Source organism: Natator depressus, chromosome 1 (assembly GCF_965152275.1).
Source record: "Natator depressus isolate rNatDep1 chromosome 1, rNatDep2.hap1, whole genome shotgun sequence".
NCBI classification, from domain to species: Eukaryota; Metazoa; Chordata; order Testudines; family Cheloniidae; genus Natator; species Natator depressus.
Genome location: NC_134234.1, coordinates 121,794,294 through 121,820,987, shown reverse-complemented (window position 1 = coordinate 121,820,987; position 26,694 = coordinate 121,794,294). Strand labels below are relative to the sequence as shown.

General features: G+C 43.8%; 2 protein-coding genes across 3 annotated transcripts in view; one reads left to right on the top strand and one right to left on the bottom strand.

Annotated features, from left to right (window-relative positions):
- The window catches only part of CHST7 (carbohydrate sulfotransferase 7), a 225,560-nt gene that overhangs the window by 61,927 nt on the left and 136,939 nt on the right, over nucleotides 1–26,694 (bottom strand). The window lies entirely within an intron of this gene.
- SLC9A7 (solute carrier family 9 member A7) overlaps nucleotides 9,546–26,694 on the top strand; it is a 122,158-nt gene continuing 105,009 nt past the window's right edge. For both annotated transcript variants that reach the window (XM_074965874.1, XM_074965883.1), the window contains exon 1: nucleotides 9,546–9,817. In XM_074965874.1, the coding sequence (XP_074821975.1) occupies nucleotides 9,565–9,817 (253 nt within the window). In that variant the 5' untranslated portion in view covers nucleotides 9,546–9,564. The remainder of the gene's footprint in view (nucleotides 9,818–26,694) is intronic.

Genomic DNA, 26,694 nt, shown 5'->3' with positions numbered 1-26,694 from the left:
ATTTATTTGAGCATAAGCTTTCATAAGCACTTCATCGGATGCATAAAGTGGAAAGTACAGTGATGAGATTTTATATATACACACAGACCATGAAAAAAACCATGAAAAAATATACATTGTAAGGAGAGTGATCACTTAAGATGAGCTATTACCAGCAGGAGAGTGGGGTGGGGGGAGAGAAAACCTTTTGAAGTGATAATCAAGGTGGGCCATTTCCAGCATATTTCCAGGAGTTAACAAGAACGTCTGAGGAACAGTGGGCGGGGGGGGATAGGAATAAACAAGGGGAAATAGTTTCACTTAGTATAATGACTCAACCACTCCCAGTCTCTATTCAAGCCTAAGTTAATTGTATCCAATTTGCAAATTAATTCCAATTCAGCAGTCTCTCCTTGGAGTCTGTTTTCGAAGTTTTTTTGTTGAAGGATACTCACTTTGAGATCAGAAATCGAGTGACCAGAGAGATTGAAGTGTTCTCCGACTGGTTTATGAATGTTATAATTCTTGACATCTGATTTGTGTCCATTTATTCTTTTACGCAGAGACTGTCCAGTTTGCCCAATGTACATGGCAGAGGGGCATTGCTGGCACATGATGGCATATATCACATTGGTAGATGTGCAGGTGAACGAGCCTCTGATAGTGTGGCTGATGTGATTAGGCCCTATGATGGTGTCTGCTGAATAGATATGTGGGCATAGTTGGCAATGGGCTTTGTTGCAAGGATAGGTTCCTGGATTAGTGGTTCTGTTGTGTGGTGTGTGGTTGCTGGTGAGTATTTGCTTCAGGTTGGGGGGCTGTCTGTAGGCAAGGACTGGCCTGTCTCCCAAGATTTGTGAGAGTGATGGGTCGTCCTTCAGGATAGGTTGTAGATCCTTGATAATGCGTTGGAGAAGTTTTAGTTAGGGGCTGAAAGTGACGGCTAGTGGCGTTCTGTTATTTTCTTTGTTAGGCCTGTCCTGTAGTAGGTGATTTCTGGGTACTCTTCTGGCTCTGTCAATCTGTTTCTTCACTTCAGCAGGTGGGTATTGTAGTTGTAAGAATGCTTGATAGAGATCTTGTAGGTGTTTGTCTCTGTCTGAGGGGTTGGAGCAAATGCGGTTGTATCGTAGAGCTTGGCTGTAGACAATGGATCGTGTGGTGTGGTCTGGGTGAAAGCTGGAGGCATGTAGGTAGGAATAGCGGTCAGTAGGTTTCCGGTATAGGGTGGTGTTTATGTGACCATCGCTTATTAGCACTGTAGTGTCCAGGAAATGGATCTCTTGTGTGGACTGGTCCAGGCTGAGGTTGATGGTGGGATGGAAATTGTTGAAATCATGGTGGAATTCCTCAAGGGGCCTAATCACATCATAGGGCCTAATCACTGTTCCTCAGACTTTCTTGTTAACTCCTGGAAATGTGCAGGATTTTCTACCCCCCACACCCCAGGGTTTACCAGCCCAAACGTCTGCTTCCCAGGGAATAACTGTAGACTACTTCCCCTCTCTGATTTCTTGGCAGACACTGTAGCCCCAAACAAACTTCCCTTCTCTCTGAAAGTGACAGCAGATTACTTCCCCTGCAGCCCCTTTCTGTTCTCAGCTTCATCCCTTTATACAAGTCCAGCCTGTGCCTTCATCTTCCATTCAGCGTTATTGCACCCTGGCTCTCCTCCAGGTGCAGAACACAAGATTAATTGATTTAATTTAAACTACTCTGTATTGTGTGGATTGGACACTCCATCACAAAGTGGAACCGAAGAGGGAATTTTGATGGCGAGAATCTAGGTATTTTAATTGGAATTTGGCTAGGACACCAGGGTTAACACTCCTGTTCTTAGAGATAGTGGTATGAGAATGTTAAGGATCACAGGTGGTCATGCCTTACTTTTGCACCTCACCTGAAGGACAGCAGTAGCTTCTGCATCACAGTGCTCTCTATCCCCACAGAATAGCATTGTCTCAGAGAGAAGAATATGACCCGCTAAATCACTAACCATACTGCAGAGGTATCATGACTGATGTATTTTTATAAATCAGTAAATAAAAATAATGCTGTTGAAAGTCATAGGCAAAAGGAAAATTCTGTGCTGACAGAGTATAAAAGAACAACCAAAATGGGACATTTCAAAACCTTTCCTGGTAGAAGGCTCGTATAATGCCAAATTCTGATACCTTTTCTCATGTTGAGTAGTACCTTACTCTGCAAGTAATCCCACTGAAATCAGTGGGATTATTTGTGCAGTATGGTTCTACTCACTGAGAATGAGGGTGGCCAGCTCATTCTCTTAGTGATCAAACACACTGTGTTGGCAGTGCACAGTAAATTCCTTGGCAGTGTACTCCAGACAAGACGGTCACATGAGGGTGACTTAATTACATGCTTCAGAGTAGCAGCCGTGTTAGTCTGTATTCGCAAAAAGAAAAGGAGTACTTGTATAAATTTGTTAGTCTCTAAGGTGCCACAAGTACTCCTTTTCTTTTTAATTTACATGCCACATAAAACTTCTAAAGGGACACAAACAATCATTCTCACTAGCAATTCAAAAACAGACATCTTATCACATGCGCACCCATGATAAGGGTGATTTGTGTCAGATTTATGTATAAATACTGAAGTATATAAAGTTGGTATATAATAAAGTACTTTGGGCAAATCATTGCTCATGCATTGACTTCAATGGGGCCAATTCTGGATTAAATTTGACTCCTGTGCAGAGGGCCATATGGCGGTGTGAGGCTTGAAGGATATTATAACTTAAATATTTAAACATATAATGCTCACACTATACTAAAATAATTCATGGGAATTTGTGACATCAGACAGTCTGAAGAAGTTAACCTTTAATTGTTAAGGTAACTTTTAAGGAACAGATCCTAAGTACTGAACTAATCTCTTTGATGGTCAAAATGTTTGCAAATGGAGGAGGTATCAGTCTGACTAGTCTCACTGGCACATGTTTAAATATTTACAGGTAATTGCATATGAGAAGACTGCAATCTCAAGGCTATTCAAACTCAAGGAGTCTACACATTTAAAAGGACTCCGGATAAACACCTTAGGTGTGTTAGGAGTGATTACTTAAAACTGTTAATGCCTTGAAATGTCTGTTAATGGTTAGCTAAATTCTGGGTGAGGTTATGTTTTGAAACAGGATACAATGTGGACTAAAGCTAAATTGATTTCAAGACCTTGCAGTGATGACAGCCAACGTATTAGAGAACTGGAAGAGGAAAAACATCAAGAGAAGGAGACAGTTAACTTTTACTAATTTACAAGCATTTTGTACTGGTTTGAGGAATTATATTGTAAAAATAGGGTACAGAAATGATAGAATATTCCAATTATATGCAGTATATTTTCCAACCCAACTCATCAGAGCATATGTGATAAGATACTATGAAGGAGAGAAAAGAAGAGTTGGAGGAGCAGGTACATTTGTACAGCAGGACAAGATTTTCAAATAGAGTAGCTGACTTAACACCTACACTAAAACGTTAAACAGCAGCACTGAGAAAACCAGGATCCTCCAACATGGCTAATTAAACATGTGACCAAAGGCTTTGAGGGGGTTTTTAGTACAATATTACAGATAGAATAAATTTACTCGGAATTGTGATCCAAAATAACATGCCCATGTATATGCTGGGTTCTCTAGGTACATAACTCCCACCAAAATGGGAAATGTGGAACAGTTCTAGACGTAGTTGGGGTCAAAGCCTGCTCCAGAGCAGCTTACCAGAGCTGGTCAAAAAATGGTACATTTTACAATTTTTTAAACTTTGTTTTCTGGAAATGTTTCATGAAAAATTTCAAAATTTTGATTTTTTTTTTTTTTTTTTACAAACTCCCACCTCCCCTCCACACACCCCCTGAAAAGCCAAAGATTTTTCATTTCTGGATTTCCCCCTGTTGTCTCCTGCTCTTCTTCTTCTCCCCCCTACCCTCCCCCCTTTTCCAGTTCCATTTTGCCACTCAAAAAAGAAAACAGTGGAAAGGGGGAAAACAAAAAAATCATTGAAAAATTGGAGAGTTTAAAAACAACAAACATTTTCTGGCAATACATTCATTTTCAGAAAAGGCTACTTTTTCATTAAAAAAAATCAAATGAAAAAAGTTGACCAGTTCTACTTTACATTTCACAGGAAACAGCACCAAGACCTCATCCCATTTCTCACCTTGAGGAAACAGCAGATAAATTACTATTTCTGAAATTTAGTTTAACTGTTTTGCTTCCTGGAACCAAATATCCAAAATAGCACAAAAGGCATCTGAAGGGAAAGTCCTAGTTAGAGCCATTAAATGTTAGCTCCGTTTTTATTTTGTATGTTTTTCTGCCATGTGTATACCACTTTTGTCCAAGAGAGGTGCACCTATAAATATGCATTCAATACATATTTGTTAAGGAACATAGGGGTGTGTGTGTGTGTGTGTGTGTTCAAAAGCACCTAAGAGATCCAGGTGCTTCTAAATCTGTTAGGGACTTTTGAAACTCTCCCCGATTATTAACAGTATGAGTAACTGGTGAACATATTTATACTCTGAGTACCTTCCTTCTATTTCCAGAAACAAAACTACCAGATGACATAGTTCACTTAACCAAGGTGAAGAAGTGTGCATGTGTATTACCTTTTGTGGGACTCACAGTAGCTAAAAAATACTCTTGTATGTCTAGGAAAGTCTTTGGGATCAACTTGGAGTGCTGAGCAAAAGATTGTGGGCCACTGGTGCTTGACGGGCTCAACCTTATGTTGTGGGTAGTGTGGAGCTGCACCTCTACCGGGAATGCTCCAGAGAGATGGAGTTCTCCTGGGCACATAGGTATGCAGGAGTAGCATGCCACTTGCAGCATCAGCATCCCTCAAAATACTCCTTACCAGCTCAGCAGTCTGATGTGACTAGAGGTGGGGCTATTTCTCTACTGCCTTCCTATCCCCTTTGAGGTGGCTTGCAACCCTGGGCACACAAGGAGGGAGTAGTCCCTACACTCAGTAGGGCATGGAGACAGCAATTATGCTTAGTCACTGCAGAGCGTTTGCAAACTGGAGAGAAAGATTCTTGCAACCTCCCTCATTGCAGTTGCCTAGCATAATCTGTTCCTGTAAGGATAGAGCGAAAGCACTTTCCCTTTGTATATCAAACACTGTCAAGGTGATATGGTGGATAACTCTTAAGGCCCAATCCTTACTCAGCCAAAACAATTGTGGGAGATTTGCCTGAATAAGGACTACATAACTGGGCCTTAAAACAATTTACAACAGTTATTCTTACAATATGTACTTATGTCTACACACAAATGCAAGGAGTATGGGGAATAAACATGGAGAACTGGAAATCTTAAATAAGAGAAATGACATAAGAGAAATTATTACTTAATTGGAATCACTGAGACTTGGTGGGATAAATCTCATGATTAGAATACTGGTACAGGAAGGACAGGCAGGGAAAAAAGCGAGGAGGTGTTGCATTATACATCACAAATATATACACTTGTTCTGAGGTCCAGAAGGAGGTGAGAGACAGACCAGTTGAAAGTCTCTGAGTGAAGATAAAAGCGGGGAAAAAACAGTGGCGACGTCAAGGTAGGGGAGTCTACTACAGAACCACCAAACCAGGAAGAGGAGGTAGATGCAGCAGGAGCTGCTGAAGGTCCATAAAAGTGTGTGTGTGTGTGGGGGAAATGGTGCCTGAACCATGGCCCTACTCCCATGCCGCCCCTTCACCCGAGTCCCCGCTCCCACGCTGCCTCTTCCCCCCAGACCTTGTGCCCCACTCACTCCTCTCTGCACCCTCCCTCCTGTCACTCACCCTTATGGCCAGTAAAAAGTGGGGGGTGCATGACCCCCTAACCTCTCCTGTTCCGGCGCCACTGAGATGAGGCATTTCTAGAACAATTAACAAAAATATCCAAAACACAAGTAATTTGGGGGAATTTAAACTGCCCAGGCATCTGATGGAAAAGTAATATGAGACAAAACACAAAATCTCCCATAAGTTCTTGGAATGTATTAAGGACAAATTCTTGTTTCAGACAGTGGAGGAAGCACTGAGGGAGACAGCCATTTTATACTTGATTCTGACTAACAGGGACGATTTGGTTGAGAATCTATGGCTAAAGGCAACTTGGGTGAAAGTGATCATAAAATGATAGATGTAATGATTCCAAGGAACAGGAGGAGTTAGAGCAGCCAGATAAGGACAACAGACTCCCAAAAAGTAGACTTCAACAAACTCAGAGAAAAGAACTGGTAGGTAAGCTCCCATGGGAAGAAAATCTAAGAGTTCAGGAGTGCTGGCAATTTCTCAATGTGATAGTTTTAAAGGCAGAACAGCAAACTATCTTGATGTGAAAAAATGATAGAAAGAATAGTAAGAGGCCAATATGACTCCATCGGGGCGCTTTAATGACCTGAAAATAAAAAAGGAACCCTACAAAAAGTGGAAACATGGACAAATTGCTAAGGATGAATACAAACGAATAGTGCAAGCACATGTGAACAAAATCAGAAATGCCAGAGCACAAAATCAGTTACACCTAGCAAGGGACATAAAAGACAATAAGAAAAGGTTATTTAAATACATTAGGAGCAAGAGAGAGATGAAGGCAAGTGTAAGTCCACTACTTTGCAAGAAAGGAGAGCTAATAACGAACAACATCAAGAAGGCTGAGGTGTTTAATGCCTATATTATTTCAGTCTTCACTAAAAAGATTGTGATCAGATACTTAACACAATAACTGTTAACAACCAGGGAGAAGAGCCAAGGTCACTAGGCCTCACTGACCACTTACAAATGGACAGCTGGAAACAAGTCTTGCTTATCTGTGTTAGCATTATCAAAATCCTCATTAGAGTGAAAAGAAAAGGAGTACTAGTGGCACCTTAGAGACTAACCAATTTATTTGAGCATAAGCTTTCGTGAGCTACATCCAATGAAGTGAGCTGTAGCTCACGAAAGCTTATGCTCAGATACATTGGTTAGTCTTTAAGGTGCCACAAGTACTCCTTTTCTTTTTGTGAATACAGACTAACACGGCTGTTACTCTGAAACCTGTCTTTATGCTGTCTGAACTCTGAGGGGCAAAGATTCCTAGACATAAACAAGTGATCCCCAAGCTGCTTGGCTTGGGTTAGCTCCAAAGGACATAAAAACTTGCTTATTATAGACGCGTCTATTACCTTTTGAATTTAAGCTTGTACCTCATTTGTGTGTTTATGCTTACCTGCTTTAATCTTGTAAATAACTCTCATTTCTTTTCATTTCTTTTCTTAGCTGGAACAAGGGCTGTACCAGGGGAAAGGATTGTGCCCAGACTAGGAAGGTGTCCAGTCTGTGATAGAAGCTTCTTGAAACATCTGAGGGTGAGATTTCATCTGTAATCACTTTTCTTACTGTATCAGGCTTAGACTTGCATGTTTTATTTTGCTTGGTAATTCACTTTGTTCTGTTTGTTATTACTTGGAACTACTTAAATCTTACTTTTTGTATTTAGTAAAATCACCTTTTATTTATTAATTAACCCAGAGTATGTATTAATACCGGGAGAGCGGGGGGGGGGGGGGAGGGAACAGCTGTGCATATCTATCAGTGTTATAGAGGGTGAACAATTTATGAGTTTACCCTGTATAAACTTTATACAGGGTAAAACTGATTTATTTGGGGTTTGGACCCCATTGGGAGCTGGGCATCTGAGTGTTGGAGACAGGAACACTTCTTAAACTGTTTTCAGTTAAGCCTGCATCTTTTGTGGGATGTTGTTCAGACCTGGGTCTGTGTTTTCAGCAGGCTAGTGTGTCTGGCTCAAACAGGCAAGGTTCTGGAGTCCCAAGCTGGCAGGGAAAATGGGTTAGAAATAGTCTCAGCACATCAGTTGGCAGCCCCAAGGTGGTTTCTGTGATCCAGCCCATCACAGACACCAAGATGGAAGAGGTTTCACAATTTGGATGACAATTTGGAATTCAAAATTACCTTGACAAATTGGAGAACTGGTCTGAAATCAACAAGATGAAATTCAATAAAGACAAGTTCAAAGTATGGAAGGAAAAGTCAAACACACAGCTGCAAAATGGGGAATAACTGGCTAGGCAGTAGTGTTGAAAAAGATCTGGGGATTATAATGGATCACAAATTGAATATGAACTAACAATGTGATGCAGCTGCAAAAGAAGCTAATATCATTCTGGGATGTATTAAATGAAATATCATTTGTAAGACAGGGAAGGTAATTGTCCTGCTCTACTCAGCATTGGTGAGGCCTCCCCTGGAATACTGTGTCCAATTCTGGGCACTACACGATAAGAAAGATGTGGACAAATTGGAGATTCCAGAGGAGAGCAACAAAAGTGATAAAAGGTTTAGAAAATCTGACCTATGAAAAAAAGTTAAAAAATCTGGGTACAATTAAACTTGAGAAAATAAGTGGGGAACCTGATAACAGTCTCCAAACATGTTAAGGGAAAATCTTTCTAGCTATAACACTAGTTACGGACTGGAACAGGCTTCTAAGGGAGGTTGTGGAATCCCCGTCATGGGAGATTTTTAAGAACAGGTTAGACAAACACCTGTCAAGGATGGCATAGGCTTACTTGATCCTGCCTCAGTATAGGGGGCTGGACTCAATGACCTTCTGAGGTCCCTTCTAGCTCTATATTTCTATGATTATTACTAAATAGATTAGTAGTTTGAAAGCTAGAAAGTCTAAAACCTGGTCCCTAATGCTGCTAGTGCCTTTGAGTAGTGTATTTGATCATCCAAAGTGAGTCAATTGAAAAAAGTAAAGCAAGATGATTCCTCCCACCCCAAAAATTCTTAGTTTTAAAACCATAAAGCCGTGTCAATATCATAGGCAATGTAGTTTTTCTAAAAATATTGCCTTATTCTAACCATTATGATGTACAATGTCCCTTTAAAATAATGTGGAAAAACAGATCCTGCTGCAGAAATGAAGCACTTCGTGCTTTGCATGTTATGTAGTCACTTACACCTGTGCCAAGCACCTGTACAAGATGTTACCCACCAGTGTGCATGGACAGTGTTGTACTGCCACTTTGCCCAGCTGCCAATCAATGGCTACACAAAAGGCAAGAAGGTAGAGAACCAGGTCCTCACAGCGTTTGGATTTGGTAGAGGGAAAGACAAATCTTCAGCTGGGGAAACCGGACAATCCAACAGCTACCCTAACTAGCCATCACATCAGGACTAGCCGGTCGTCAGACATGACTCTGCATAGTCTAGTACAAAGGCAAAGGGCAGCTGACTCTCACCCTGCCGGCGGCAGTGTGATTCCCAGGCTGCTCCTGCAGAGCACCAGGCGGGCGAGCGCCAACCCAACGTGAGGGCTCTGCCGCCCACTCCGTCTGGATTTGGGCCTCGGGAGGCGGGGAGGAGGCCTGCGCCTTTAAGAGGCTGGGCAGGGGAGGGGGCGGCTGGTTGGCTGGCGGCGTGTCCTGTGTGCGCGGGGGGATCCTGCGCACTGGAGCTGCGCCCTGCTTGACAGGCTGCGCGCAGGCAGCGGCGGCAGCAGCCCAGGGCTCTCCGGCAGCCGGGATCAGCCGCAGCGCGGCGGGCGGGCGGCGGCTTCCAGCCATGCAGCTCCCCGTGCGCTCCGCGCTGCTGCTCCTGCTCCTGCTGCGGGCCCGCGGGCTGCGGGCCGGGGAGCGGAGCAGCAGCGCCATGGAGGAGATCGCCACGGAGAAGGAGGCGGAGGAGAGTCACCGGCAGGACAGCGTGAGCCTCCTGACCTTCATCCTGCTGCTCACCCTCACCATCCTCACCATCTGGCTCTTCAAGCACCGCCGGGTGCGCTTCCTCCACGAGACCGGCCTGGCCATGATCTATGGTGAGCTGGAGCCGCGCGGCCGGGGTGCTGCCCCCGCCGGTCCAGTGTATGCCGGCTGGGGAGGGGGCGCGGTTCCGGTGCTTCCCGCCGCAGTCCGAGCCGGGGGCGGGGGGATGACCCGGGCTGTGGGGGAGGAGCCCCCCCTCTGCTCCTTTTCACTTTCCTTTCCCCGTGTAAGCGCGTGCCCGTGAGCTCCGGGACCGCACCGCTTGTAACGAGACGCCGGCTCGAGTAGTGTCTCTGACACTCTTTCCTCTTGACTTGTCTCTTTATTGCGAGGCCCTCGGGCGATCCGGCTGCGCTCCCCCTTCCCTGGCCTGCCCGCCCGCCCGCCGACAACGGGGTGTGTGTGTGTGTGTGATGGATTGGACGGGACCCTCCTTCAGTTCTGATTTCCCATGAAATGGGCTCAGGCCGTGATTGGTCGGTGTGAGGGAAGCGGAGTAGCCAGGTGTTTCGGTGCTACTCTGCGCTGAGGGGTTCAGTCGCGCAGTGATGGGTGGCGAAGGGAGCCTTCCACAATAACATGGGGTGTGTGTGTGTGTGGGGGGGTGTTGCTCTTGTCTGTTCCTGTCTGCTCCTTTCTCAAACATGCTGTTTTATTCTGATGAAGAAGGCAGACATCCTCCAACATGCATGTGGTTGGGCTCTGTTTTTTACACCAGGCTTCCTTCTTGTCAAACGGCTAGGAGACCCAGGAATGTAAAAAAATAAAACAAAAGGCAGCTTACTCTTATTTGATGGTAAGTGACAAGTCCTGTAAAATCCATGTCAGGCCAATAAAGCCCCCTCTTGCATAACTTGTCTTTGGTGACAGTTTTTCAGGCAGCTTAGCTTGGGGACTTGCTCTGGACCATAGCAAAGAAGAAAACACCCATTATGCCTGTGAGTTCATATGTGGGGTATAGTATCCAAGATGAACAGTTTTCCCCCCATTATGTATATTTGGGGTAGCTGTGCTCTGTACCACTTGCATGGTTGTATTATGGCATTAGAGTGTTCAACACGAAAAGGGCTCTGGCTTTTCAACCAATTTCTCTGATTTTTAGGAAGCTAGCTTGATAAGATAATTTATTCTATATTTCTTGTACTATGTGCACACAGATCATCTCCATCATTACTTTGAAATATAACTTAAACAGTGCTGCCATGGTGAGTATTTCACAAGATGAAAAGAAGCATCATTAAACGTTCATGCACTCTGTCCTGGTAACTGACTGCCAAAGAACTGCTATTTTGTTGTCTCTGGCACCCAGTACTTATTGGCTACCAATTGATTGCAATGGAATTAGATACCAGGAAACGTTCACACAGTGCATCTTAAACCCTCTTGGTTGAATAGGCAATGAAACAAACAGAGCATGTTCTTTTTTCTTTTAAAAAAAAAATCCATCTGTAGGACAAAAATAAACGACAGCAGAACAGATGTTCACACCTGCACTCTGTGTAGCTGTTAGTTCAGATATGCTTAGTTCCACAGTCTGCTATAATTAATGAGTGGTGCAGGAGCCTGCAGGTAAACCTGTGCTGATGGTTTTTACACACACACAGACACACACATACACACACACAGAATTCTTACACACTTAGTTACTCAGAGAACATAAACAATTTTGACCATAAGATATCATCAGTTTTAAAAATGACTTGTCTGTCTGTGGTTGGTAACTCTATTACTGCTAGTGGAACTTCTTTTCTTTCATTAGGTAGACCAGCTCTTGCATCATAATGTAAAACACCTACTTGAAATTTGCATTTACTAACTTATCCTAAGATCTGATCACTTGTTAAAACAGTGGAACTTTCCTCTGTTGATGTTTTTCTTAACCCATCCCAGTCTCTTCTTACTCACTGGTCTCTTGCTGCATTGCTGTGCGTTTCATTTTACACACACGCACTGCTGCAAACTTAAAGGTTAAAAAGATTGGCGAATTATCTACTAGCATAGAACTACTTAGCATTCGAATAACACTTTGGAGGTGTAAAGCACAGTACAAACATTAATTAGAAAGGAAAGATTACAATCATATCATGCATGTTACTTTGTTACTGCCTTAATGTAGTCATCTTCAGAATTGCTTCAGGTGGGAGTATTTAAAAACAGCACAGTATTCTAGACTTAAGTGTTTTTTTTTCTTTTCATTGTATATGAAAGTTTTATGTACATCAAGGGCTTAAAAATACCTATTGATAGTGGTGTGCGTTTACTACATTTCTAAAATACACTTTTTTTTTAATAGGACACCAAGGGTATTTGAATGTATCATGCTTACCTCTTGAGATGCATTTTGACACAAAATGTGAAATACTTCAATTGGAAAAATCTTGGATTTTAATTAAATGCAATAAATTTACTGTAACTTTTAGGCCTTGATACTTAAGATGGTTCCCTAGCTTCTGATCTTTGACAGAAAAGTGAAATTTCTATATTCATAAATCTCAGGAAATATGGTATTGTAGGCTTTCTTGTTATGAATGCAAAAAATGTCAGGGGAAATGTCAAAACATTTAGTTACTACATGATCCTGGTGCTTGAGGAAAATATGGCTATTGTTACAATTATTACATGTTTTCAAACAGCAACTCTTAAAAGACTTAGCATTTGGAATGCATAGATGAGCCTCTTTGTTCCACGATTATAATATATGATGTGCTTGCTTTAGAACACCCTCTTGCCATGACACAGCAGACCTCTGAGGAGAAATATTTAAATGAGTTGGCGGCTTTTTTTGCAGATGTTAGTCTTCATGCCAATAAAGCTATGTCAGGGTCTGTCTCACATTATTTAAAAATATTGAAGGCTTCCTATAGAACAAAGCAAGCTAGATTTGTTACGTTTCTGATATTACAGCACATGTACTATATCAAAATTACATCATTCGTATAGCAGTTTCTTTCTTCCTTTTGCACAAACGTTCATACAAAGAATGGTGGCTAAGCTGAGAGGCATTTGGTAAAAGATGATACTCGGGTATTTAAGGAATATAAAACAAAACACAAGCGAATCTATATATGTATATAAAATTTGATATCCTCTCCTCCATTGTCATGTACTGCTTTACACACACAGTCATTGGAGAGCTTACAGTCTAGGAAACCAAATATCTAACAGAGTTCTGATTCTGACTTGGATTTCTGGGTGTCACTGCAATATAAACATATAATATCAAATGAACCATAAAGATGCATGGTTTCAGAGTAGCAGCCGTGTTAGTCTGTATTCGCAAAAAGAAAAGGAGTACTTGTGGCACCTTAGAGACTAACCAATTTATTTGAGCATGAGCTTTGAGCATGAGCATCCAATGAAGTGAGCTGTAGCTCACGAAAGCTTATGCTCAAATAAATTGGTTAGTCTCTAAGGTGCCACAAGTACTCCTTTTCTTTTTTCATAAAGATGCATGTGACTCTTTTTTCAGCATAGATTCTAAACAATGCATAATAGATAATAATAGTACTATGTGCACTATCTTTTGGTTCAAGACAAGATAGGTTCCCCATCAAATTTAATTTCAGTAAGGAAGGAAGCACTCCAAAGTCCCAGGTGGCTGTACAAGAGTAGTTGCTTAAGATATCTAAGTACATTTATAAAAGAAGGAGATTTGCATTCTCTAACACTGAGTTACTTTTTCACTCATAGGAAAACTGACCTCCAGACTGTTGGCCATAATTTTTGGTTATGCTTCAAAGAACAAGTTTGTCCACAAGAGCTGAGTTCTTGGAGGTCTGTATATAATCTATGTCTGATAAGGCCACTGCCATGCCCGGATTTGCCCTTTTACCATAACTTTACATTACTGGCTGACTTGATTCCAGAATACCAAGAGCCATTGTGTAGTCCTACCACACTTATAAATTCCCTGCTCTCTCACAACCGCCTCAATGGCAGCTGTTGCCCCTTGTCTATCTGTAATAGGTTCTGATTAAATATGCTCTCTAAAAACTTTGTATTGTTGTGATATGAAGTAGAATTTGAGGTTTCATACTTCATGCTGTAAGCCATATTTTTCATAACCTGTTGTCACAGTTGCAGCGTGAACTGCACCTTAGATCTCTTATAGTACCTTTTGAGTGCAGCCCATAGATGACAGGCCTAGCTTCCTTAACATCACGCTGGGTGGAAACATGAAGTCTAATCATTCTTAGACTGGATCTCTGGGCTGCAGCCCCCCTGTTTACCGACTGGTTTGGTACCTGTCACCCCTTTTCCTCCTGGGACCTGTGTCTAACAAGTTATTAAAGAAACTCAAAAACAGTGTCTTCAAAACCAAGCATTAGTTATTAATTCCTCTGAAGGTTCAAAGCATATAGAACAAAGGGTGAAAACTATCCAAGACCTTTATGTGTCAAATTTGCACCATAATATTTCCTTGCCAGGTTTGGAAAGTTCTTCTCAGCCCAGCTAACCCCCATATCTGGTTGGGAGAAGCAGATGGTCCTGCTTGCCACCTGCTCTTTCTGTGTCTTGGTGTGGTCCTGCCAGCTCTCGCTGGCTCTCTGAGAAGCCTCTGGCCACTCATTCAACCCCTTCCCTTGTCTAGGCCCAGTGTTCTTTAGTGGTTTATCATTTCCTTTAATCTTGCTCTTCTCAGCCTTGGCAAAACAGCTATGTCACCTGGTGCTGAGGAGTTGCTTCTTCATGGCTATGAATCTAGCTGTTGTGTGTGTTGGTATGTTACACCTTTATGCTGTCTTTCCTGCTTGGTTCCTTTAACAACCCTTTTGATCTAACTCCAGAGGATGTAACCCATCGTAAACAAACCCACAGAGACATATACCGTAATAATAAGAAAATACAAATATTTCCCTATTTTCACACCTGTAATTTATAATCTTACTTAAGATTAAGCAATATGTGTTGAATCCTGGACAGCTCCCACAAGTACTGGAGGTCTTCTTTGACAGGCTTTGAAAAATACTCTAACAATGTGCATTACATTTAATTTCAGATGGCTAATAGATGTTGTTAACCAATTACAGTTCTACAATTACACCTTCTGCCAGGTGACGTGGGCAGCAACAAGGGTCGGGTTCAATATCTAGGGCAGTGATACTCAGACCTCAGTGGTTCAGGAGCCAAATAACCAATCAGCATTACCGAAAAGAGCCACAGTAGTGTGACTTCATGGTTTCATTTCCTGTCGTATAATTTAGACATATATAAAATAAATATTTCCAGTCGTACAGTTTAAATTATTCTTACAGCAAAATGACTATTATTTTACCAACTACAATTGGTTAATAACAAAGTAAAAGCATCCTGATTGGTTAATAACTTAGGTTAATAAAAATCACAATGTTTTAATGTCGTGCTGCAGAGAGATGCAGGGGACCCATTAAAGAGCCACTTGCGGCTCACACGCCTCAGTCCGAGTATGACTGAGCTAGGGTTTCCTCTTAATGATACAAAACAGAACTGGCTTGAGCGCACACCCAGTGATGTGGGAAAACATAATACCACATCTGGGAGCCTCTAAGAGGCAATACTTCCCCTCTCGCAAGCACTAAATCTTTGTATAACAAAAGAGAACTTTTAATAAAAGGGAAAGGGAACCAAGCATTAGTTTGGGAAAACACCATAACCACGTTCAAAAGCATGTGACCATAAGCAAACCTGACCCCGCAATGCGTTGGGCACTGTCCTTTGCCTCAGTTTCCCACCTTGTGGTGGGAAAGTCTGATGAATGAATGTTTCTTTAACACATCACTCCCCTCTCCCTCTGCTGCATCCTTGGTTAGCCAAGACCTGAGTTTAGAGGTGTGTTTGCAGGGGTTCCCCTCCCATCCCAGAAAGGGTGTGCGGGGGGGGGGGGAAGGGCGTTGAGCAATGTCTCTCTGGTCACAGCATGCCTCTGCAAGTGGCTATTTGCCGCTGCTGTCACTGCTTTTTTCTGCTACTGTTGGTTGCTTGCTGCCACCACTTTTCTCTGCTGCCACTGGTCACATGCTGCCGCTGTTGGATGCTTCCTGCAACTTCTGTGATGTTGTGTTCTGAGGTTCTACCGCTGAACCCAGATCTTTAGTGATTTTTTGCTCTTCATGATTTCACTGGTTTCAGAGAACCTCACTGCCAGGACAACCTCTGCATTGTCTTTCCTTTCATCATTGTCTAAGACATAGCCCCTTGACCTGCTTATCAGTGATTCAGCTCTGGTAATCACTGAACAGAAACAATGGCTCTCAATTGAGTCTAATTAGCTCTGTCTTGAAACAGTGGAGTGGGGAAGGTCAAATAGTATCTAGGACTCTTTGGGCAGAGGCCACTCCACCAGGTAGGAACACCTGTGCCCACCCTCACTCGCCTTCACTGGGTGTGGCATCCCTACACCTTGCTTACAAGTAAGGTTCAGATTAGGCTGACCCCCTCAATCAAGGCTGGCTAAGTACAGTTCTGCTGACCTTTACTCATACAATACGGATAACAACATTTCATAACCCCTGCACTCAATGCTAAAGTGCTTTATAGCGCAACACCAGCCAAAAGTGATAATTTTGGCAAAGAAGCTCCATCATACTATGTATATAGGAAGAATAGGTGTGTCAATGCAAACATGGTCTGTTCCTGAAGTCTTTCCCCCCTGCTCATCACTAGATGTGGTAGAGCTCATGCAGACCCTGCTTACACATCTCTTCAATTACAAGCAGGGCTCCGTGTTTGTCGCGGAAGTTACGGATTCCGTGACTTCCTGCGACCTCTGTGACTTCTGCAGCGGCCAGTGTGGTTGACCCCAGGGCTGCCCAAGCAGCAGCCGATGTGGCTGGCCCTGGGGACTTCCTGAGCAGCGGTCCCGGGGTGGCTGGAGCAGCTGCTGGCCCCCTGGGCCTCTTTTTTTTTTTTCCCCCCCTCACCAGGGGCAACTGGAGCTGCCACTGGCCACCCGGGGCTCCCCCCACAGCAGCTGGTACTGTGTGCCCCCCAGGGCTCCCCCTCCCCAATATGTGCCTCCCCCCACCCCCCAATTCAATCAGGAGTATTTATGGTATAAGTCATGGACAGGTCATGGGCTGGGATTTTTTGTTTCTTGCTCGTGACTTGTCCATGACTTTTACTAAAAATACCCATGATTAAATTGTAGCCTTAATGATAAGCCCTTTGGGGCAGGCGATGCCATTTAGTACGTGGTGTGTAAAATGCAGAACACAATTGGGCACTGACTTTTTTGAGGCATCTAGGTGCTAACACAATATAAATGTTCAGTAATTGTGTAAGACCCACTTCTTCAGCTGCCCTGCCTGTGGTACTGCTCTTGAAGTCAATGAAAGTACCATGTATGGAGCAGGTACAGAAGCAGGTCCTCCCTGACACAAGCATACAAACTTGTGATAGCAGTTGGGGTGGTGGAAGTTCATTTTTCTTGACGTTGATCTGAGTCCTGCATTTGATGCATAGTGACCAATATATTTCCTGATAAAGATCACCCTTATAACTTAATTGATCTCTGTCCATATTGTTGTCATAAGACATTTATTTGGATTTCTTTTATTGATTGTAGCTTTCAAACCCCACTAATGTTGCCTCCTCCCTCTGAATCCCCTCAAATATCTCTTTTTTATATCATGTGGAGCAATCTAGGTAATAAGACCCTTTGCTATACCATTACATGAAAGCAACACTCCCTGTGAGTAATGTAAAACAAGAGATTTATTTACTGAGAGTATCAAATGTACAGAAACAACGTACAAGAAAAATGGAAACCAATGTCAAATTAACAAATGTGCAAATTTTACCTTCCTGATGTCTGACTACAGAAAAGAGAAATTTTTCAGTTCTCCAACTATCTCAGATAAATGTGTGGCTAAAATTTCAAACTTAGGTTCCTAAAGTTAGGCTCCTAAATCCCTATTGTAAATGTGAAAGAAGGGCTTATTTCTGTTTTCCCACCACAGTGCTCAGTGTGACAAGAATGACCTTCAGACACGGTGGAAATAACATCAGGAATCTCCATGTTGCTGTCAAAATCAATGGGTGTTGCAGGTGCTTAAACAACTGTGTAAAAAGGCCACGCTTACTTAAGTGTTTAAATACAGATTTAGGAGCATAACTTTAGCCACCCTAGTTCTGAAAACCTGATGCTCTCTTTAGCAACCTGGGCCTTCTGCATATTGTTAAGCCACATAGTTTCAGATCCGCCTGCTTGCCCAAAAGGAACTGTGGTGCTCAGATTTTCAATTGTCCATCCTCAGTTTGCTCTCTGAGCTGTAGGTCAAACCCAGTCACAGGCCAATCCTATGTTTTGAGAGAGACTCAATCATCTTATCGCTGTCACAAGCCTTCTTCCCCATTTCCAAACTGTCCTGCAGACAGGGTGGAGAAATGCAGCCAGATAGCTATGATAAAATGTCTGTCGAGACCAACTCTGTCACAGTGGGCACTATGGTGACTCAGTTTTATTAGCAATGAGCATAGGGTGTGGCTTGACTTTTGTTCTTGGAAGTTTCCGTTTCAAACAAGGTGTTTGATCAGACCGTGCCAAATATTATAACTTTGTTCTGATCTGTGTGTGGGGGGGGAAGCCTTTACTTAATGAATTATGTTCTACATGTCTTTATGAAATTTGTCTTTTCTATAGGGGAAGACTCCTTTGGGGGAAGTGTTACAACTGTTAAAAGAGATCTAATATTCATTTTTTTTTAAAGACTGGGCTATCAAACTATTAATTGTGAAAACACCTCTTGAAAGTGATGAAGGGGGAAGGGAATCCATTTCATCTGGCTTACACCTGACAAGGTTGGAAAAAGTGACCTTTTGAAGTTTAGGAAAGGCTTTAGGCACTCTTTCTTCTTCTTCTTCTTCTTCTTCCAAAAATAGCTATTGATTTTGGTGCCACAATTTTTGGGTGCCCAACTTGAAAGGATCTGAGACGCGGTGGGTGGGTGCTCTGCCCTTTCTGAAAATCAGGCCACTTTAAGGTGTCTCGTGTTGGACACCCAAAATCATGAGTTGCATTTGACAGTCTGTGTCTCGGACTCAGCTCACTAGGCAAAAGGAACTCAAAGCTGCAGCAGCATGGGATACAGAGCTTGAAATTGGGAAATATAGTAGTGGGTACGTAGCAGCCATTATAAAGACAAAGTGGGTATGGCAATATCTCTTTTATTGGACAAACTTCTGTTGGTGACAGAGATAAGCTTTCAAACTGCACACCTGAAGAAGAGCTCTGTCTAGCTTGAAATTTTTTTTCTTTCACTACCCAAAGTTGGTCCAATAAAAGATATTACCTCACCCTCCTTGTCTCTCTAATGTCCTGGGACCAACACAGCTACGATGACGCTATTAGCCCTTACGTCATTCCTCTTTCTTGTTAAGGAAGGCTTTTGTTACCTTCACACACGGCCTCAGGAATAATATACACTGATGTCCTCTTGAGAATTAGACGGAAAAGAAACTCTGCCTTAAGAGCCAACTGGATTGATACATAAAATTATAGAAATGTAGGAGTAGAAGGAACCTCGAGAGGTCATCTACTCCAGTCTCCTGCACTGAGGCAGAACTAGGTACTATCTAGGCCAGGGGCGGGCAACCTTTTTGGCCTGATGGCCACATCAGGTTTCAGAAATTGTATGGAGGGCTGGTTAGGGGAGGCTGTATCAGGCTGTGCCCCCCCACTTCTGCCCCATCCAACCCCCCCGTTCCCTGATAGCCCCCCAGGATTCCTGCCCCATCCACACAGACCCCTGTCCCCTGACTGCTACTGGAACCCCTGCCCCTGACTGCCCTCCACCTCCCCATCCAACATCCCCCCTCCTTCCTGACTGCTCCCCCGGGACCCCTGCCCCCATTCAACTCTCCCCCACCACCGTTCCCCGCCCTCTGACCGCCCTGACCCCATCCACACCCCTGCCCCCTGACCACCACCCCATACTCTCCTGCCCTCTATCCAACCCCCCTGCTCCCTGCCCCCTTACCGCGCAGCACAGAGCACCGGTGGCGCTACAGCCACACCGTCCAGAGCGTTGCCCGGCTACCCAGAGCATTGTGCTGGCGTAGTGTAGTAAATTGCTACCAGTAGCACATTCCTACGGAGAGCAGTTTAATACACTACACTGCCAGCATGGCATGCTGAGGCAGTGGGGGAGGGGCCAGGAGCGAGCCTCCCGGGCCAGGAGCTCAGGGGCTGGGCTGGATGTGGCCCACGGGCCGTAGTTTGCCCACCTCTGATCTAGGCCATCCTTGGCAGGTGTTTGTCCAACTGTTCTTAAAAACCTCTGGTGACCAAGATTCCACAACCTCCCTGGGTAATTTGTTCCAGTGCTTAACTACCCTTACAGTTAGGAAGCTTTTCCTAATGTCTAACCTAACTCTTCCTTGCTGCAATTTAAGCCAATTTCTTCTTGTCCTGTCCTTAGTAGATAAGGAGAACAATTTATCACCCTCCTATTTATCGCAACCTTATACATACTTGTAAACTGTTATCATGTCCCCCATCAATGTTCTCTATTCTAGATTAAACAAATGCATTTTTTCAATTTTTCCTTGTATATTTTGTAGACCTTTAATAATTTTTGTTGCTCTCATCTGGACTTTCTCCAATTTCTCCACAGCTTTCCTGAAGTGTGGTGCCCAGAACTGGACACAATACTCCAGCTGAGACCTTATCAGTGCTGAGCAGAGTGGAAGAATTACTCCTCATGTCTTGGTTAGCACACTTCTGCTAATATATCCCAGAATGATGGGGTTTTTTTGTTTGTTTGTTTTTTGCAACAGTATTATATTGTTGACTTATATTTAGTTAGTGATCCACTGTTAACCCCTGAGATACTTTTCCACAATAATCCTTCCTAGGCAGTCATTTCCCACTTTGTATTTGTGCATTTGATTATTCCTTCCTAAGTGTAGTACTTTGCATTTGTCCTTATTGAATATCATCCTATTTATTTCGGACCATTTCTCCAGTTTGTCAAGATAATTTTTAATTCTAATCATGTCCTCCAAAGCGCTTGCAACCCCTCCTAACGTGGTATAATCCACAATCTTTATAAATGTACTCTCTATGCTGTCATCCCAATCATTTATGAAGATATTGAATAGAACCGGATGAGGATTGATCCCTGTGGGACCCCACTTAATATGCTCTTCCAGCTTGACTGTGAACCACTGATAACCATTTTCCAACTGGTTGCACCCACTTTATAGTAGGTTTGTCTAGGCTACATTGCCTTGAGTTGTTTACCAGAAGGTCACGTGAGACCGTATCAAAAGCTTTACTAAAGCCAAGATACAGCACATCTGCTTTCCCACAAAGGCTTGTTACCCCATCAAAGAAGGATATTAGGTTGGTTTGACTTGGTCTGTTCTTGACAAATCCATGCTGACTGTTACCACCTTATTGTCTTCTAGGTGCTTACAAATTGACTGTTTGATTATTTGTTCTGTTTATCTTTCTGGGTGATGAAGTTAAGATGACTGGTCTGTAATTCCTTGGGTTGTCCTTATTCCCCCTTTTATAGACCGGTACTATATTGCCCTTTCCCGTCCTCTGGGATCTATCCTGTCCTCCATTAGTTCTGAAAGATAATTGCTAGTTCCCTAAGTATTCTAGGATGTACTTTGTCAGGCCCTCTTGACTTGAAGACATCAAATTTGTCTAAGTAATTCTTAATTTATTCTTTCCCTTTAGTAGCCTCAGATCCTACTCCATTTACACTGATGTTCTCTAAGTTAGTCGTCCGATCGCTGCTAACTCTTTTTTTGTGAAAACTGAAACAAAATAGGCATTTAACACTTCAGCCATTGCCACGTTTTCTGTTGTTGTCTTTCCCTCCTCATTGAGTAACAGGCTTATCCTGTCCTTGGTCTTCCTGTTGCTTCTAATTTATTTGTAAAGTGTTTTCTTGTTACCATTCGTGTCCCTAGCTAATTTAATCTTGTTCTGTGCCTTGGCCTTTCTAGTTTTGTCCCTGCATACTTGTGGTGGTGGTGTTTTTAATATTCATCCTTTGTAATTTGACCTAGTTTCCACTTTTTGAATGACTCTCCTTTTTTTGAGTTTCTTGTCCTTGAAGAGCTCCTTGTTAAGCCAGGGTAGTCTCTTAGATAGGAAATATGGTTTTGTATACATTGGGATAGTTTGCTGTTGAGGTTTTTAAGAGAGATTAAAAGCACAAGAGCAAACTATCCCAATGTATACAAAACCAATCAGCTCTCCTGAATTCTTTTTTTCCCGTAGACTTCTTCCCATGGGATCTCACCTGTCCATTGTCTGAGTTTGCTGAAGTCTCCCTTCTTGAAGTCCACAGTCTTTATTCTGCTGTTTTCCATCCTACCATTCCTTAGAATCATGAACTCATCATTTCATGATCACTTTCATCCAAGCTGCCTTCCACCTTCAAATTCTTAACCAGTTCCTCCCTATTGGTCCAGATCAAATCCAGAATAGCTTCTCTCTTACATTTTGTCCACCTTCTGTGATTAAAAAGTTGTCTCCAATGCTTTCCAAGAACTTGTTAGATATGGATGGAAGCACTGGAATGGGTTACCTAGGGAGGTGGTGGAACCTCCATCCTTAGAGGTTTTTAAGGCCCGGGTTGACAATCATCCCAGCCAAGGGTTTAGTTGGTGTTGGTCCTGCTTTGAGCAGGGGGTTGGACTAGATGACCTCCTGAGGTCTCTTCCAACCCTAATATTCTATGATTCTATAATCTGTGCCCTGCTGTATTATTTTCCCAACAGATGTTTGGGTAGTTGAAGTCCCCCCTCATCACCAAGTCCTGTGTTTTGGATTATTTTGTTAGTAGTTTAAAAACCTGTTTCTTCTCACAGGTGGAGAACAAGTGTTCATGTTGCCAGTGGTAAGCCTTCAGACATTATATGTATCAAGGCATGGTTGCCACCTGTTTTTATAGATGGTAATTGAAATCTAATAGGAATTCTCTTAACTGGCCATGCTGACAAATGTGTAAATAATAACTTACAATCAGGTCTCTGTTTGTTCTACTGAGCGATTTCCTTCAGCCCTTTCTGACTGAATTTGGATGTGCTCTTTCCAATTAGGTTAGTAAAAGGCTTATCTATGGTGGTTAAAGTTCCTCTAGCTCCATCTGGAATTTCTGGATGTTTCTTCTATACCAGGGGTGAGCAACTTTTTGGCCTGAGGGCCGCCTCAGGTTTCTGAAATTGTATGGAGGGCCAGTTAGGGGAGGTTGTGCCTTCCCAAACAGCCAGGCATGGCCCGGTCCCCGACCCCTATCCAACCCTCCCCCTCCGCTTCTCACCCCCTGACCGGGGGCCCCCCCAGGACTCTTGCCCCATCCAACCCACCCTGTTCCCTGAGTGCCCCCCCCAGGACCCCTGCCCCATCAACCCCCCCTGCTCTCTGTCCCTGGATCCCCCGGTCCTAACTGCCCCCTGCCACCCCATCCAACCCCCCCCCTTCCTGATTGCACCCCTGCCCCATCCAACCACCCCTTCTCCTTGACCGTCCCTGGACCTCCCACCCCTAACTGTCCCCCGCCACCCCATCCAACCCCCCCTCCTTCCTGACTGCCCCCCCCGGGACCCTGGCCCCCATTCAACCCCCATGTTCCCCACCCTCTGACCACCCCAGCCCCTGACCACCCCCCGAATTCCCCTGCCTTCTATCCAACCCCCCTCCCCTGTTCCCTGCCCCCTTACCGCGCTGCCTGGAGCACCGGTGGCTGGCGGCATGGCTGCACCAGGACAGGCAGCTGTGCCGCGCAGCACAGAGCACTGGGTCAGGCTGCGGCTCTGCAGCTGTGCTGCAGGGGAGGAGGAATAGTGGGGGAGGGGCCCAGGGCTAGCCTCTGGGCTCAAGAGCTCAGGGGCTGGGCAGGATGGTCCCGCAGGCCACCGTAGTTTGCCCACCTCTGTTCTATATTATGCACTTGAAAAAATTTATATGATCAAGTGATAGGCAGTTTGGGGTATTCTAGCACTTCCCAATCAATTTCTTTCTCCACATAAGCATTAGGGTGGGGTTTTCAGAAGTGCCTAAGTGACTTGGAAAGTCAATAAGACTTGTTACCTCTAAGTCATCTAGGCACTCTTCAAACTCCTACTCTTAATCTGGATTCTGAGTTTATCAGTGTAGCCATATTTAACTCAGATATATTTTCCCCCCCTCGTTGAGATGGTATGGCATCAGTATTGGGAGGATGAGAAACAAGTAATTTAGTTTAAGAAGAACATTCATCTTGAGGAAAAAACAACGAGGAGTCCTTGTGGCACTTTAGAGACTAACTAATTTATTTATCCCATCTTTTCATGTGCTGTGTATTTATATCTGCTACTGTATTTTCCACTCCATGCATCTGATGAAGTGGGTTCTGGCTCACGAAAGTTTATGCCCAAATAAATGTGTTTAGTCTCTAAGGTGCCACAAGGACTCCTCGCAGAGGTGAAAGTAAGCTGGTCCGGACCAGTCCGGCATACCGTCAAGAGCCAGTATGCCGTGCTGGACTGGACCGGCTTCCCCGGCAGTGATTTAAAGGGCCCGGTGCTCCTGCCACTGCAGGGAGTCCCGGGCCCTTTAAATCACCTCCGGAGCTCCGGCAGCGGGGCTTGGGCGGTGCTTTTAAAGGGCCCGGGGCTCCCCACAGTGGCAGGACCCCCGGGCCCTTTAAAGCACTTCCAGAGCCCACCTGTTGGAGCCAGGCTTAGGTGGGGATTTAAAGGGCCCGGCGCTCCTGCCACTGCGGGGAGCCCAAAGCCCTTTAAAGCACCTCCAGAACTCTGGCAGCAGGGCTCGGGCAGGGGCTCCCCGCAGTGGCCAGAGCACCGGGCCCTTTAAATCCCCACCTGAGCCCAGTTGCTGGAGCCCCGGGCTCTGGCAGCCGGGCTCCAGCAGGGATTTAAAATGCCCGGAGCTCTGCCGGAGCCCTGGGCCCTTTAAATCACCCCTGAGCCCCGGGGCTCCCAGCTGCCTCTGCAGCTGGTAGCTCTGGGGTGATTTAAAGCCCCCAGGGCTCCCAGGCCCTCCCTGGGGCCTTTAAATCGCCTCTTCCTGTTGAGGCCACGCCCCGACTCAGGACTCCGGCATACCGGTAAGTCCTTTAAGTTACTTTCACCCCTGACTCCTCGTTTTTGCTGATACAGACTAACACGGCTACCACTCTGAAACTGTTTGTCTTGAGGGTATTTTTATTAGTTATGCTAAAAGCTGTTAAATATTTCATACATATCAGACCTTTTCAGATTTTTTTTTTCTACCAGAAAATGGGTAATTTAGCTCATACTCATTGGCTTTTGGGTTGTTTTTTTTTTTTCAGTAGAAGGTGACTGCAGAATGCAATAAACTAGATGTGCAAGAATATAATAAAAATGATAAAATTTCTTCTTCATGCACTGAAATCTGATAATTCACTTTACCTTAGAAAAGCCTAAAGCTCCCTAAAAGCTGGGATGGAAGAAATTGGTTTTATGAGGAAAGAATAATTGTGGGTGAGGAGTGGAAAATGTAAAGACTAATTGTGCTCTTTAGCCAGGAGAGTTGTCTCGTTGCCCCGGAAATCCCAAACCTTAATTCTCAAATGTGTGGGCTTTTTTTGTTTTCTTCCTGTTAAATGTCTCAAACTCTTCTGGGTAAGGTCACTGCTTGCTCAGCCTTCAGATCTCTCAAGACCCATCTCTGGTGAAATGTCTGTAAGAAATCGGTCAGCTAATAATGGTTTGAAGGGCCAATGGGGATATTTGGAACTTCTTACACTTATGAGAACTACAATGTGCATAAAAACTGTGTATTTATTGGATTGCATCTCTTGCCTCCCTCTTGTTGTTTTAGAATATAAGCTATTTGGGGAGAAGCTTGTATTAATGCCTGTACCATACCTGCATAATGGAGCCACGAGCCTGAATAGGGCCTCTGTGTGCTACCAAAACCATCTGGGAGATTTGTAATTCCATGGGCAGTTAATGTCAGAAAGGAGTCATTTGATTTGTAAAAATCTACAGAATCCTAATTTCAATGGTGTTACCCTCTGCGGTGGGGTGGGGGAAGGAGAGGAGGGGACTCACTGCTCCCAGTTCCAGGTCTTTTGGTTGGTGGAAATTTTCTTAATATAGTGAGGTTGGAAATGGATCAAGTTAGATATCATTAGAAAGCCATTTCTCCCACTAACACAAAGGTACCAAACGTGACAGACCTAAAGCAATTCTGTAGATATAGAAGTCGAGAAAATGTTTAAAAATCAACGTTTTTGTAAATTATACTTTAAACACTGGCTTGTCAGACATGCAGCCCTCACAAAATTGAATGGTGGCCCTCAACTGACAGTACTGTGTTATCATTTAATGCTTGGAACATGATACCTGCCTAATTTTTTTTTTTTTAATGTTACAGATTATATAAATGGAAGGAGTGCTTCAAGCTGATTTGCTATTATTGCGGGGGCGGGGAAGAAGCGTTTCAGTGGTATTGATTATCAGCTTTGTTTACTTTGCTGAAAGAATTGTAATGAGGAACTGGTTAAGACATCAGCATCTAGTCAAAAATTAGTGGAATCCCATCTTCAGATGGTATGCACATCGTTCCATAACATACATTATATAATTAATTACAATCCCAAAGCAGGAGTGGCTGAAGGTTGCTAAAAGTGTGTGGGGGGCACCAGTGCCAGAACTGAGGTCCTGCCTTTCCTGCACCGCCCCTTCCCTTCTTGATCCTCTCCGCCCCCTCCCTCTCATCACTCGCCTTCTTGGTGGGGCCATGGCCCCCTGACACACACATACCCCTGTCCCAAAGTAATTTATTACAAAATCTATGTTTTTAATTTGGTCTTGATCATTTTTTTGGTATCAATGGGGAGATGAAGAGTAGACTAGTAGCTGAATTTTTGAAGAATGCCACTGCGAAGGACCTGGTTAAACATGGTGCTCAGTGGCACCTTACATGCTACAAGAAGTAAATTCCTAAACTGAATTTGGC